At 40.6% G+C, this 16,388-nt stretch overlaps 1 protein-coding gene across 1 annotated transcript in view; it reads right to left on the bottom strand.

Moving 5' to 3' along the window:
- Nucleotides 1-5,101: 5,101 nt before the first annotated feature.
- PLRG1 (pleiotropic regulator 1) overlaps nucleotides 5,102-16,388 on the bottom strand; it is a 49,594-nt gene continuing 38,307 nt past the window's right edge. The window contains exons 12-15 of the mRNA XM_056562388.1: nucleotides 12,907-13,015; nucleotides 10,371-10,510; nucleotides 8,911-9,104; nucleotides 5,102-5,402 (exon numbers count right to left, since the gene is read on the bottom strand). Coding sequence (XP_056418363.1) covers nucleotides 5,343-5,402; nucleotides 8,911-9,104; nucleotides 10,371-10,510; nucleotides 12,907-13,015 — 503 coding nt within the window. The 3' untranslated portion in view covers nucleotides 5,102-5,342. The remainder of the gene's footprint in view (nucleotides 5,403-8,910; nucleotides 9,105-10,370; nucleotides 10,511-12,906; nucleotides 13,016-16,388) is intronic.

The following is a 16,388-nucleotide window of genomic DNA, read 5'->3' as shown; positions in this document are numbered from 1 at the left end:
TTCCATATCTATTTTTAATCAGTTTTTGTGCTTTTATTTTTAAGCTCCTGTGCCTGATGCTTGGGCCCCGCTAAGGCACTTGGAAGCCCACCCTTTTATATCCTTTACCACTCATTAATAAATTAGTATTATTTTATTGGATCCCATCTCCCTTTGTCTTTCTTTTTATCCTTTCACCTAGTGACCCTAGAGGCCTGGTTATTAATTGATCTATATCAATTATTGCATTTTACTACTACATGTCAGGAACTGTCCAGAGCAGGAACAAATCCCCATAGCAATCCTATCCTGCTCTGGACAGTTCCTTACATGAACAGAGGTGTCAGTAGAGAGCACTGTGGTCAGACAGAAAGGAAATTCAAAAATTAAAGAACTTCCTCTGTGGTATACAGCAGCTGATAAGTACTGGAAGGATTAGGATTTTTATACAGAAGTAATTAACAAATATGTATAACTTTCTGGCACTAGTTGATTAAAAAAAAAAAGTAGTTTTCCACCAGAGTACCCCTTTAAAGTCAAAGGGAGTTACGCAAATTCCGTAACTTCCCGGCTTTGGCTGTGTTCAGCTTTCCCTACTACTTCTGCACGCTGCAAACAGGCCAGAAGAGTCAGAAGTAGAGATGTATCAGCTAGGTTTTAATTTTTAACTAATTAAAAACAAATACAGAAATTTGTAATTTTCTCCTCATTTTCTGATTGCAGCCTTTTTTTTCTTCATTCTTTTTTCTCTATGCTAAGTATTGAGGCAGCCATCTTTTTTTTATAGAAAAGTATTTTTTGGGGATGATTTGTGCAGGGAATGGTAATGGTTGAGCTGTGAAGGGTAAGTGTTATGTTCTTTGTAAATACATTTCTCTTGGAGAGGTTTCTAGATTGCAGTCACCTTTGGTAAATTTAGATGATTGTACATAATATGAAAAGACATGCCCCTGTATATAGAAGGTCTCACAGCTTACAATACACATTAGAGCAAAAACCAAGCCATGAGCAGAAAATAGCTGCCTGTAGAGCTCAGAGACAATTGTATGGAGGCGCAGGTCTCGAGAGGGGGACAAAAAAAATTCTACTTCCCTGGAAGGTCCTAAGAGCATAGTGGCCTCCATCATTGTTAAAAGATTTGATCAATTAGGATCAACACTAAACCAAGTAATTAATGGAGAAGAGTGTGGTAAAAAAAAAGGTGACCAAGAAGCAAGATTCTCTGGTCTGATAAAACAAAGAGGATTGAGGCCAAAAATGAAAAACAGAAGGAAAAAGTACAGGGAAATTCTTTACGAAAACCTAATCCAGCACTGGGCTAAAGATTCCCCTTCCATCAAAACAATGACCCTAAGAACAGTCAAGACTGGAGTAGCTAAAGGACAACTCTGAATGACCTTGAGTGGTCAGAGCTTGACTTGTACCCAATCCAATCTCTCTGGAAAGATCTGAAAATGGGTGTCCACTAGTCCACTAGCAGTACTTATCCAACATGACAGAGCTTGAAAGGATCTGCAAAGAAGAATGGCAGAAAATCCCCAAATTTGGGAGTGTAAACCTTGTGGCATCATACCCAAGAATACTGGTGGCTATAATCTCTGCCAAAGATGTTTAAAGTACTGAGTAAAGGGTCTGGATACTTACGGCACACAAAATGTGAAAATTGTGTCTGAAAACGATATATCAATGGATTTCACTGTAATCCTAGTCAGATAACTGCTCAGCAGTATTCTCCACAAAATAGGAAGTGCCAGCATAGAAGGCTCAGTGGTCAGTGTGAAAACTGCAAGATGTCACAATTCTATTTTTATTTTGACAGTAACATGGGAGGGAAAGAAAAAAATCTGAGAAAACCTTAAAAATGTTTGACAAAAACTTAAGGGGTTAAATGATCAGAACACGACCTATTCCTTAAGGACTGGGCCAGTTTTTGCACTATTTTTAAATGGTTTATCTTTCCTATATGCCTACTGAGTGGGCAAGCTCTTTCTTGTCTGATGCTGATGCCAATCACAGCAAGGAGAGACTGCAGCTCCAGCCCCTCCTTTTCATAGTACTGCTCACAATTGATTTTAAAGGTGTCAGAACATTTCGAAGACTGTAGGGGTACATTGTGCTGCTAAATAGTGAAGATCCCATTTTCATGTTATTTTTTCAAATGTATTACAGATTTATGAAAAACATTATTGCAAATCTTTTAAGCCTGGGTTTTCTTATAGTATGTGGGTTAGTATTTTTACTTAAAACAGGAGAAAGGTGCAAATTAGGGATCAACCGATTACCGGTTTGGCCGATATTATCGGCCTATATTCACGATTTTGGACGTTATCGGTATCAGCAATTACGTTGCCGACAATTTGATAATGCCCAGAACCGCCTCGACCAGAGACCAACGCTGCTGCCCCATTGCCTCACCCATTCCTGGTTTTATAATTATCTGTTCCCGGGGCTCGTGGTCCGCGCTACTTCTGGCTCCTGCGGCAGCCTGTGTTACGATGTGCTCTGCGCAATGACGAGTGACGTCCTCAATGCGACGTCACCGTCAGTGCGCATAGTGACAGCTCAGGACGCCGCCGGAGCCAGAATTAACACGGACCCCGGAAACAGGTAATTATAAAACCGGGAATGGGGAGGTAACAGGGTAGCGGCTGTGGTTGGACTAAGGACCGGCAGGGGAGAGAAGCGAGCGGCGGCGGTCTCTGGGCAGAGGATAGGTAAGGAGGTGGGGGGGGGGGGGTAGGACTCAGGAGGACCCCAGGACAGGCAGGGGGAGAGAAGCGGGTGGCGGCAGCAGTCTCTAGCACCGCAAAAGCCGCTGCAGTTCATTGATTTAAAGCGCCCGCTTTAAATCAATGATCTGCAGCGGCTTTGCCAGGGGAGGGAGATCCCTAGTGCAAATCTTTTTTTTCCCATTATATTTGTTCTGTGTAAGATTCTCTCCTGGTTTTGGTAAAAATAGTGACCAAAATACTGTGGGACAATCCACAGGCTCTTAATTTTGCTTTCTAGATATAAAAAAGGTTTGTCATTTGTTTTACTTTTTCAAAGGAATTATTTTTTGTACTATATTATGGCAACACAAAAACAAAGAGGAAAACACAATGTACCAATAATGCCTAAGCACTTTGTTGGTCAAAATAAACATTGAATAGTCAGTGATGCATAATGGCTCAGATCAGATTGGCACTTAAAACATTTTAAAATGTACAAGAATTCTCCTAGCCTGGTGATAGGAGACGTGAGATTGTGTGAACATGGCTATAATGAAGACCAGGTGCCCGCTTTGTAAGGTTCTGATTGTGTGGCTTTCCCTGGCATCCGCTGACACACATTCTGTTATTTGGCAGATGAAGTGATATTGTGATATTTCCATTGATGTGCATGGTCCGCAGACCTCAGACTTAATCTTTCTGAATGCATAAGCTGTAAATATCCTTCCTGGACTACTGCACAGAATTAACATTTTTAGGAAGAAGCTGTTTTGTTTAGATAATGTTATAAAGCTTAACCACATTCACCGTTACATCATTTTCCATTTTTTTTACCGCAGCTTTGGCCAAAGAAAATGGAAATCATTGATTGTTTCCTGTGTTTTGACTTTGAGACGTAATCTGACAATCCTGGCACGTTCCTACCAGCCATTGTCTCTTCTGCCTGATAATAGCGAACATCTTACCTAAACAGCTTCCATTTTTGGGCAAACAGACAGCGATACATTTATCCACTCCAGAGATTCTTATTTAACAAGCGCATCACTTCTTAACCTCAAAATTCAGCGTCTCGTCTTTCTAAACAGATCATTTACTCACCAACATCACACAGTCAGACTGGGTTTTATTGGGACAAAAGGGAATATAAAAAATTTCTAAAGAGAAAATATTGGCGGCTACAGATAAAGCACATAAAAAAAAAAATAGCTTTCTCAAAAATTACTAGATTGGAAAATTGCCAAATATATATATACAGTGGTCCCTCAAGATACAATATTAATTGGTTCCAGGATGACCATTGTATCTTGAAAGTATAGATGAGCGAACTTACAGTAAATTCGATTAGTCACAAACTTCTCGGCTCGGCAGTTGACTGCTTTTCCTGCGTAAATTAGTTTAGCCTTCAGGTGCTCCGGTGGGCTGGAAAAGGTGGATACATTCCTAGGAAAGAGTCTCCTAGGACTGTATCCACCTTTTCCAGCCCACTGGAGCACTTGAAAGCTGAACTAATTTATGCAGGAAAACTCATCAACTGTCGAGCAGAGAAGTTCGTGACTAATCGAATTTACTGTAAGTTCGCTCATCTCTAGTTGAAACTATTGCATGTTGAGACCAGAACTCTATGGAAACCTGGTAATTGGTTCTTAAGCCACCAAAATGTCATCCAAAAATAGGAAAAAGGAGGAATTAAAGAATAAAAGGTAGATAACTTATACAAATAAAGCAAGTCCTTACATATAAAAGTAAGAAAGATCTGCTGGGAGCTGTAAATCACTGTCTATGTCAGTGTTTCCCAACCAGGGTGCCTCCAGCTGTTGCAAAACTACAACTCCCAGCATGCCCGGACAGCCAAAGGCTGTCCGGGCATGCTGGGAATTGTAGTTTTGCTACAGCTGAAAGCACTCTGGTTGGAAAACACTGGTCTATGTAGAGGACAGGAGCTTCTTCAGGGATCTATACAGTACACAGTGTCCCAAAAAAGTAAACTGGAGCCGTGCTCACATAGTGTCCAAAGAACAGCTAACCCTGGTACAGGTAAAGAGTACAGAACATGTAGCACCTCCCTATACTGTAGAGAGGCGCTACCAGGCAGACATGTAATTCAGTAATATAGGGTTTTTACCAGTGAAATGCCCATTCTGATTGGTCGGTTCCTTCAGCCATTGAAACGTTTCTCAGATCTGAACTGTCTGTACATTGTATGTTGAGTCTGGTTTTAAGTTACAATGGTCCAGAAAAGAGCATTATATGCTGAAAATATTGGAACCTGAGGCCATTGTAAGTTGAGGGATCACTGTGTATATATGTGTGTATATATTTATATTTATTATGTGTGTATGTATGCATGCATGTACCCGTATGCACAACAGACTCAATTCTTTAACAAAAATAAATAAAAATAGAAAAACATGTTTTGTTTCCCGCATTGGGAAGAAGCGGCCTTTAATAGGTTTCCTTTTTTGTACAGTGTGACAGCTTCCAGGGATCGTAGAAGAAATAGCCATAACAGGATGTATTTGAATACAATGATGAAAGACAAAGGCCGCAGCCAATGTTAGGCTTAACGTCTGAAACAGAATCCATGCTATGTCAAACTGTGATAAACAGACGGTATAAAAAAAAAAAAAAAGAAAAAAAAAAAGATGCAGCTTATTAAAATCTTTTCCTCTTGATAATTTCGGGTTTCCAGTTAATTGGATGGGTTTCTTCAGACTGAAAGAGTAAAACAGAGGAAAAGGTTAACAAACAAGTCCATAATGTGCAAGCACAGTTTGTTCTTGGTATCATACATTTTTCAATTAACCCTTTAAATGGGCACTGTCAGGTCAGTTTTTTTATGTTGATATTGATGAAAAATAAAAAGGCTAGTGCCCATTTTCTGAATTTTTAATAAAGAAAACTGCTCCTGAAAATACCTCGACTAGGGGGTCCCCATACCTACTGGGACACTAACCAGTCCTGCATCAGGCTTGTCCATGAGTCATGGACAAGAGATGACTCATGGACAAGGCTGTATGAGCAGACCCACCAATCACCTCTCACCACCACAAGGGAGGACACTCCCCCTTCCCCTGAGAGGATTTTTAACACTGTGAGCCAATAAAAAGATATTTTTATAATAAATATAGGCGAGAGGGGCATAAAAACAGATGTACATGGTCAGGATTAGGTAACAATTTTCTTTTTTGTGGGATGTGGCAGGTACGCTTTAATGTCTTCACAATTTGTCCATTGTCATAAACATATTAAAAGGATATATAAAACAAAAAATAAAAATAATATTAAATATTAAGCAGCTGTGAACAGCCATGATTAAATCTCCTACTATTGCTGCATACAGCTTCAATGCACACGTTTCTATGGTTACAGACTACACTATGTGTAGTCTGATCCTGCTGTTATGTGATACATCAAGAAGTGGGGGTGAGGGGAAAAATGAAAATTCCCATAGCAGACTTCGCACTAGTTTCTTTATAGTTATTATGAAAACACAGATTTACATAAGAGCCGTAAAAATGCAGATTTTAAAGGCTTAGCTGCCAATTTTGTATTTTATTTTATTTTTTAGATGCAAATGAGCAATAAAAATGGTGCAAAGAATTTTTCAAGTGATTTTTTTCCTCCACTGGAATTTTTTTTTTATTTTTTTGCAATACTGTTTTAACAATCAAGCCACAGCTAAAAATAAATAAATAAATAAACCATAGTAAATGCATAGTAAACACTTTCGCTAGATATCCACATCCACACAAACATGTAAAAAAAAATGTAATGGAAAAACTAAAACGTTCAAAGTTTTATAAAACATCAACCAAACCCCCTGATGCATACATAGTGTGGCTGTATGAAACCCTGCTCTTTAAAAACATTACGGCTAGGTACCTGCTTGAATAATTCTTTATGATTTTATAAAAGAATACATTAGGCAGGTCTATACTATCTGAAAACGTAAAAGGTCACACAGACGACTATTCTGTACCATGAATAGGCTTTCATGATGCTACAGAGAAAATCATTTATTCAGCCGATTTTACAGCAGCTTCAATAATTTATCTGGCCATATATCAAAAAGCGTTGGGATTTGATGCGTCCATCTAGTGACAGGAGCCCTTCACAAAGCTAATTAACTGGAGAGACTGCTGAGCGCAGTCTCATTAGAGGCCTGCAGACACTGCTACAAGAGGATGACCGAGCTGCTATTCAATACATGGTCGCTGATACCAAAGCTTTATTAATAACATCACTTAAAGGGGTTATCCAGGAAAATACTTTCTTTTATATATCAACTGGCTCCAGAAAACAGATTTGTAAATTACTTCTTCTAAACTGGGCGTTTCCCAAGACAGGTGTCATCAGAGAGCACTTAGAAAAGAACAACCTTAACTTCAGAAGCTCATAAGTACTGAAAGGATTAAGATTTTTTAATAGAAGTAATTTATAAATCTGTTTAACTTTCTGCAGCCAGTTGAATATATATATATATATATATATATATATATATATATATATATATATATATATATATATACACACATATATACATACATATACACACACACACACACATATACCCCTTTACTTTGTTTAAAAAAATAAAAAATAAATGGTGCCAGAACGTTAAACAGATTTGTAAATTATTTATATTTAAAAATCTTAACCCTTCCAGTACTTAACTGCTGTATGCGCCGCAGGAAGTTCTTTTCTTTTAAAAACATTTCTGTCTGACCACAGTGCTCTCTGCTGACACCTCTGTCCATGTCAGGAAATGTGGAGAGAAGGAGCAAATCCCCATAGGAAACCTATCCTGCTCTTGACAGTTCCTGAGGCAGACAGATGTGGCAGCAGAAAGCAGTGTGGTCAGAAAATGTTTAAAAGAAAATAACTTCCTCTGTAGTATACAGCAGCTGATAAGTACTGGAAGGATTAAGATTTTTAAATAGAAGCAATTTACCAATCTTTTTAACCAGTTGATTTAAAAAAAATAGTTTTTTTTTCTGGAGAACCCCTTTAATATCAAAATGCTCTTGAAACAGTAGGATTTATTATAAAAGTTTCCATTGCATCACTTTACAGTTATATAATTATTCCTAGCTGATAAAGTAGTTGCATATTACTAGGATATAGGTCTGTGTTTTCCCAAACAGTGTGCCTCCAGCTCTTGCAAAACTTCAACTCCCAGCATGCCTGGACAGCCGTTGGCTAAGAGTTTTAGTTTCGCAACAGCTGGAGGCACCTTGTTTAGGAAACACAAATATAGGTGGGGGTCAAACCTGCTCAGAATAAGGAGGCCACAGCACTGCAGCTCATTCGTTGTTTTTCCTGGACAGTGGTCTCCCAGCCACCTGGTATGCAGGCATAAAATAGTGAGCGTGGTGCAGCGCCGTGGTCCTTTCATTATCAGGATAAGTGCAGACTATGGAGATCTGCATATTGTCTATGGGCTGTTGGTTGCGTAAGCTGATCGAGACCATCGGATAGAGAATACGTTTTTTTTTCATAATAAATTGCATTTCTTGACTTTGTGTTTGAACTGTGTTGTTTAAATGTTACTATTTCGGACATTTCCGCATGCAGCAATACCGCATGTTTACGTTTATTTTGTTTACATTATTTATTTGAATAATGGGGTGATTTCAACTTATATTAGGGGAGGGGCTTATTCACATTTTATTTTTGATTATTTTTTTAATTAATTATTATTATTTTTTTAGTCCCCATAGAGACCTATATAACAAGCAATTATTGGATTTCTAACACTGTTCAATGCTATGCTATTGCAGAGCATTGATCAGTGTAATCTGTGGTCTGCTGCCCTAGCCTAAAGCAGGCTGGAGCAGAAGAGAAGACAGACAGCCCAGAGGCAGGTAAGGACCCTCTGGCCATCATTTAAGCTGATCGGGACACTGTGATTACCCTGCGATGGTCTCAATCAGCTTACGCAACCAACCGCCCATAGACAAAAATGCACTTTAGGTCCCATGATCAACTTTGATTTTGGGATCTAAAAGGTTATATGCCTAGCAGCAGCGATCGGCCTTGCAGGCTATTAGCTGCAGCCCCCTGGCTGACTATTTGAGGCAGCACGTATGCAGCGGTACAGATACTGATCACCCTATATGTCCTGTGGAGGGAAGGGGGTAAGAATTTTTCTTGCCTCCATTTATACTGCACGAAATTCGTGAGTGCATTTCAGAACCTTTAGAAGAAGTAAAAAACATACCGCAGTGTCATCCTCTCTGTATACTTTGACAGTTTTATCGGCTTCAGCAGTGATTAATCTGCTCTCTGACTGGTCAAAGGTGCATGCAAATATACCAGATTCACTGTCTAAAGAGCCTGGCTGAACGGCAGCATGAATTCTCTGGAAATTATAACCTGTCCGCCAGTCCCATAGGTGCATTGTTCCATTATCAGCTGCAAGACAGAAGTAAAAAGTGTCAGACAAAAACTACGTTTAATACCCTTAGCATTTAAGAAAGAAAAACTGAGTGTGTGTGTGTATAATATATATATATATATATATATATATATATATATATATATACACATACACACACACATATATATATATATATATATATATATATATATATATATATATATATATATATATATATATATATATATATATATATATATATATATATATATATATAAATACATACACACACACATGTACAGACCAAAAGTTTGGACACACCTCATTCAGAGTTTTCTTTATTTTCATGACTATGAAAATTGTAGATTCACACTGAAGGCATCAAAACTATGACTTAACACATGTGGAATTATAGACATAACAAAAAAGTGTGAAACAACTGAAAATATGTCATATTCTAGGTTCTAGCCACCTCTTTCTTTGATTACTGCTTTGCACACTCTTGGCATTCTCTTGATGAGCTTCAAGAGGTAGTCACCTGAAATGGTCTTCCAACAGTCTTGAAGGAATTCCCAGAGATGCTTAGCACTTGTTGGCCCTTTTTGCCTTCACTGTGCGGTCCAGCTCACCCCAAACCATCTCGATTGGGTTCAGGTCCAGTGACTGTGGAGGCCAGGTCATCTGGCACAGCACCCCATCACTCTCCTTCTTGGTCAAATAGCCCTTACACAGCCTGGAGGTGTGTTTGGGGTCATTGTCCTGTTGAAAAATAAATGATGGTTCAACTAAACGCAAACTGGATGGAATAGCATGCCGCTGCAAGATGCTGTGGTAGCCATGCTGGTTCAGTATGCCTTCAATTTTGAATAAATCCCCAACTGTGTCACCAGCAAAGCACCCCCACACCATTACACCTCCTCCTCCACACCAGCACACCTGTGAAGTGAAAACCATTTCAGGTGACTACCTCTTGAAGCTCAACAAGAGAATGCCAAGAGTGTGCAAAGCAGTAATCAAAGCAAAAGGGGGCTAGAACCTAGAATATGACATATTTTCACACTTTTTTGTTATGTCTATAATTCCACATGTGTTAATTCATAGTTTTGATGCCTTCAATGTGAATCTACAATTTTCATAGTCCTGAAAATAAAGAAAACTCTGAATGAGAAGGTGTGTCCAAACTTTTGGTCTGTACTGTATAATACATACACACAATATATAATATATTATATATAATGTGTGTGGGTATATTATATACATATATATTTTTATTATAGTCTTCTGAATGTGAATTGTGGTACCTCCTGAAACCAGCACTCCATCAGAGTTGACAGCTAACGTGTTGATGATAGCATTGTGACCAGAGAGGTTCTGGATGAAGTTTCCATCAGGGAATTTCCACTGTTTAATATTATCTGGTGACCCAGATGCAAATGTGTACCTAGAATAAAAGAAACGATTATGGAGTGTAAAAATGAAGTGGATAATTTTGGAATACACATAGCTGCACAATAGGAGTTATGCTGACTATTCCACAAGTCAAGAACTGCAGTCACGGCACTTATCGTGTCACACGGGGAGCTGCTCTGCACTTAAAATGCTATTTCTGGCTTCTCTTAGGACTATTGCTGAAATTCTACAGATAAAAATGTTTTCATAAAGAGAACTATAAGCAATCATGTTTTTATATCCTCTTCTGTCCTTCAGTCACATTTTCTACAACCCCAAATGTTTTACTTCAGAGATCACAGATATGACAATATAATGTTTGTTTCACCTCTCAGTGATGCCCGACATACATTTTCTCTCGGGGTATAACATGCTCAGCAGCTAAACCCACTCCAAATACTGAAGATTCCAAGTGCTATCAGCAGCTGATTCTCTCCAATAGTGACCAGCATTGGGAATACTGTCAATGCCCGTCATGTAACCCCCTGGATGTCACGATCAATCATGGACACAGCTTCAGCAACCTAACCGTGGGGTGCTAAAAACTGCCAGACAGCTCTATGCCATGTAAAATCTATTGATGGCAGGCTCTACCCGGAAATCACCAATACGATAGTGCAACGCAATACTAAAATATTATTTATTTAAAATTCCCCTGAAAGTTTTATTTTAAATCACTCCCCTTCTCATTTTAAATGCATAAAGTCTAAAACTCAAAAATAACCATAATTGGCATCACTGAGTGAGGTAAGGTCCAGACTATTAAAATGTTATTGTTCCCATATAGTGATCCATGTGCCTAAAAAAATTAAATAAAAAGTCCTTGCATAGAGAAAGACTACCTGGTGCTCTCACTTCTGGTTCTTGCCTCTGCTATTATTCATAGGATTGCTGCTTTGATCAAGCTATCTAACTGTACAAATAAATAGGTGAACATTCAGTAGAATCAGGTGAGAACTAGTAGAAATGTTACCACCCCAGCTTAAAAATAAGCATGTAGTATTAAAGAGTACCTGTCATCAAACCATATTTTCTAAACTAACTCAGATTATATTCCCTAACTACTCCCAACACCCCTCCAAAACATGTTTCAAGCTTTAAAGGCCTCTGTATCATATCTTTCCCCTTGCTCACATTGTGTGAGCTCCCGGCAGAAGAAAGTGGGCGTTCCCCAGCAAGCGTGACTTCACTGAAGCCTGCAAGAGCTGTGCCTCGCCATGCCCCGCACGCACTTCCTGAGTTTGGTCTCCTGCCAGGCCAGGAAGAGACCTAAATAACTGTTTGACTTGTGGCAGGGAATAGAACAGATCCACCTAGTGGCTGTTTTTCCAATCACATTAAAAACATATAAAGGTTGAGAATTTTAACAGCAAGTAAATAGCAAAGTGTCTTCTAATTATACAAGGAACAATATATTAAACGTTTAGTTTGGTGACAGGTATTAAATGCATGGCCTGTATAATTACTTTTATAGGTGATAAAAAGCTATTTTATTCCTAATTATGGTATACAAACTCCACATCCATGCAGGGGCACCCCTTCCATAACTCATTTAAAGAAAATTAAAAAAATGACAGAGCATAGAGCGTCATCGTCTAACCAATACATGTTGCTCAAACCATTTTTTTTTAAGCTGCATTTTATGTAAGCGGTCGACTTAATTTTTTATTATGAAAATTCAGTAACCCTTCAAGCTTTAATGATGAGCTATGGGGGAGCTTTTGTAAAGATGTGGAGTTTGTAAACCAGTCTTCCAAATATATTGCTTTTTATCACGCCACATGTTTAATAAACATATAATAATTTTTGCTTATTAGCTGGATTGGGAACATTTTCACTGGCTTCCACTCCTCAGCAATGTGCCTATGTACCTAGCTGATGGCTTTTTCAAGGAAATCTGTCATCAGTGTCACATGCACTAACTTGTCACTACAGACAGGTAGTGCAGGTGACACTGACGACAACCAAACTTACCTTTTCCCGCTTCGTGCACCCGTTATCATCCGTTCCGGGGCAACCTTGGAGCATGGGTGGAGCTTCCTGACATCATCGCTGCTGCTTATCTGCTGGGTCCCAATGCTAGCAAACAGCAACGGTGAGGTCAGGAAGCTTCGCCCATGCTCCAAGTCGGCCGTGGATTAGAAGATGAGGAGGAAGATAGCGGGAGTGATCTATTCAGACATCAGCATTGTGCTATAAGTAACACTTAACATTGTCAGCGGGCTCGTTTCCCAGCCCTAGGAATTTACTGGTTAAGGATTCACTCACATGACACACAGAAACTAGCAATACTCAGACTTCAGAAAACTCATGTAAAACCTTGAGGATTACAACTTAGATGAAAAAAAAAAAATAAATAAGCTATACGGTTGACAAAAAAGCTCTTACTGTCGTGGATGCAATACAACAGCTCTGACCGATTTCTTGTGATTTGTCAATGTGACGCGAGTCTTTCCACCCACCATGTCCCACAGTCTAATTGTGGTGTCGTGGCTCCCTGGGAAGAAAAAAAAAAGGGATAATTAGAAAGAAAATTAACGTACATAATAACCTAAAAGTAAATTAGATTAAATTAAAATAATCTAAGGTGTACCTGCCAGATACAGTATTTCTGTGGGCAGTACCAGCAGGATCTAAAGTCGCTAAGATGCCCTCTGAACAAAAAACGCTGATGCCAGATGTTACTTTAAAGTCTATAGCAAGGTTTAGAACACACTACATGAAAAGTGCTTAGGCTTATGCTATTTAGGATTTCTCTTTAATGAATGCATTCTCTGACTATGGCATTTTTTTTTATTAAAGTTAAAAAACTTAAGTTTGTCTGTTTCCCTTTAAAAAGTTTTAGTAAATCTGCCTGACTGTTCACCCAAACTAAACCCAATATACTGGGTTATAGTGCAAGCCATTACAACCAGGGGTCACTTACTTTATTTTGTCCTATAGTGGCAAAGTTCTGGCAGTTCAATCCACTACTGCTTTAGCCATTCTCTGCGCAATGGAGGCAGGGAGCCCGTTTCACACATTGCTTTTTGTGGCAGTTTTTAATCCTTTTTGGGAGTCAGTCTCCAAAGTTGGTCCAGAAGAGAGGAAAAAAGTCTCTGTTATATCTCACTTCAACCGAATACTGGTTTTGGCTTACAAAAACTGAATAAAAAACAGTTCTGAGAAGCTGGGTTTAAAACCACCCTAATACTTAGATCAATGTTCCCCAACCAGTGTGCCTCCAGCTGTTGCAAAACTACAACTCCAGGAACGCCTGGACGGTGAAAGCCATGTCCGCTTTTTAGATGCACCTGAAAATGTGTCTAAAGCACCTAATGTGGTGTTACAGCAGGGACGCCGAATCGTAGCAGAGTTCGAGCGCATCTGAAATTGTAAATCTGTACCATGTTACATTCCAAGTAACACTCAACAGTTGTTTTTTCATGCATTTTGCATTGAAAAAGTAGTTTTTTTATGCTTCCTGTAAAATCTCTTTCTCGGAGGATCCATTGGGGGACACAGAGACCATGGTATATCTTGCTGCCTCTAGGAGGCTGACACTAGGCATACAAAAGAAAGTCGGCCCCTCCTGGCGGTATATAGTGTACCCCGCCCACAGACTCTGAGCTAATCAGTTTAGTCCAAAAGCAGTAGGAGAGGACCGACAGAGAAAGAAATCCAGCAGGTGTCCGAGGAAAACCGAACCATAGCAATACACACACAATAGGTGGGTGCTGTTTCCCCCAATGGATCCTCTGAGAAAGATTTTACTGTAAGCATAAAAAATCTACTTTTCTCGGTCGGCTCCATTGGGTGACACCGAGACCGTGGTACGTACCAAAGCAGTCCCCGGGGTGGGAAAAATACCCAACTCAGAATCTGAGCCACTGACGCCTGCAACACTTTGTGACCCAAACCAGCTTCAGCTGAAGCAAACGTGTGCACCTGGTAGAATTTAGTGAATGTGTGCAAAGAAGACGAGGTGGCCACCTCACAGACTTCAAAGGGTGAAGTCCTATTGCAGAGTGCCCAAGAAGCCCCAACGGAACGCGTGGAATGCGCAGTCACCTGAAAAGGTGGGCGCAGTCACCTGAAAAGGTGGGAGCTCTCCTTTAAGACGGTACAATTCCGAGATGGCAGAACGGATCCACTGCGAAATGGTCACCTTAAAAGCCGGAAGACTCTTGCGACCACCCTCCGTAATGACAAAGAAAGAGCCACCCTGCCAAAAGGAGGAGGTGATAGAAATATAGATCCAGACAGCTCGAACAATGTCCAGACTATGTAGCTCCTTCGAGTTGGATGGAGCTGGCCAAAATTAAGGAAAAAAACGATCTCCTTGTTCATGTGAAAGGGGGAAATCACCTTGGGCAAGAACGAGAGAGGCGGCTGAAAAACCACCTTGTCTTGATGGAGGACGAAGAAGGGAGAGCGACAAGAGAGCCGCCAGCTCGGAGACCATCCAAATGGAGGTAATCGCGATGAGTAAGGCGACCTTCCACAAAAGGATGTGCAGAGAGGTGTCCCGGCGTGTAAGCACCAGGTTGAGATCCCAAGGGGGGAGTGTCAGTGAAAGGCGGCGCTGCATGGGCCATGCCCTGCAGGAAGGTGCGGACGTAAGAATTGGAAGCCAACGGCCACTGAAACAGAATAGAAAAAGAGCCGAGTGCCAAGTGCTGATCCAGACCGGATTGCAAAAAAAGCAAGAACACGCGGTAAGGAAAAAAAAAAAACGACCGGGGAAAATGACTGAGCCTCACACCACCGGAAATAAGCCCGCCAAGTGCGGTGGTAAATCCTAGTGGAGGAAGGCTTCCGAGCCCAAAGCATGGTAGGAATCACCCCGAAAGAAAAACCCCTGAGCTCTCAAAACCACAGTTTCAACTGCCACGCCATCAAATGCAGCGACTGTAAACTGGGGCGGCAGAGAGGACCCTGGGAGAGCAGATCGGGGCGGACTGGAAGATGCAGTGGTACGTCACCGTACCACGCGCGCCTGGGCCAGTCTGGAGCCACCAGAATGGCGGGAACGCCCTCCGCCTTGAGTTTCCTCAGAACCCTGAGCAGGAGAGGGAGATGGTGGAAAGAGGTAAGGGAGACCGAAGGACGACCACGGGATGACAAGTGCGTCCACTGCCAGAGGGTCTCGCGATTTCGCAACAAAGCAAGGAACTTGTCTGTTGTGGCTAGACGCGAAGAGATCCATCGCCCTGGCGATTGATATATGCCAAAGCCGTGGTGTTGTCCGATTGGACTCCGCACCCAGATGGACCCCATTGGAGGAGGAGAGGGAAGAGAACAGAAGCTGACCCCCCCAAAGCCCTGCCAATAGACTATTGGCCGGCAGCAGGAGGAGGCTGAGAGCCCCGCCAGCACGCCCGAATGTGAAGTGGACAGAGTTAAGTGCCGGACCAGGCCACAGCCTCGGTCGCGGTGCGGTGGGGGTGGTGCGGGGCATTATCGGCAAAGTAATTGCCGATACCGATAATGCCCAAAATCGTGATTATCGGCCGATAATATCGGCCATACCGATAATCGGTCGATCCCTAATATAAATATCACTTATACACAATGTTATAACAAAAAGGATTACTTTTTTTTACATTTAGATCAGGCATAGGCAACCTTCCGCACTGCAGATGTTTTAGACTACATCTCCCATGATGCTTTGGCAGTATTTTAGCTGTAAGAGCATCATGGGAGATGTAGTCCAAAACATCTGCAGTGCCGAAGGTTGTCTATGCCTGATTTACATGAAGGATGAATACGTTGTTAAATAAGGATTAAATCGCACATGGCTTCTTAAAATACTTCATGGAAAAAAAAAATATATATACACATATTTTTTTTTACCAACACAAGACTACTATGAAGCCACAAAAAGAGAA

Source organism: Hyla sarda, chromosome 1, assembly GCF_029499605.1.
Source record: "Hyla sarda isolate aHylSar1 chromosome 1, aHylSar1.hap1, whole genome shotgun sequence".
NCBI classification, from domain to species: Eukaryota; Metazoa; Chordata; class Amphibia; order Anura; family Hylidae; genus Hyla; species Hyla sarda.
The sequence above is the reverse complement of the archived record's forward strand: the minus strand, read 5'-3'. Positions and strand labels throughout refer to the sequence as shown.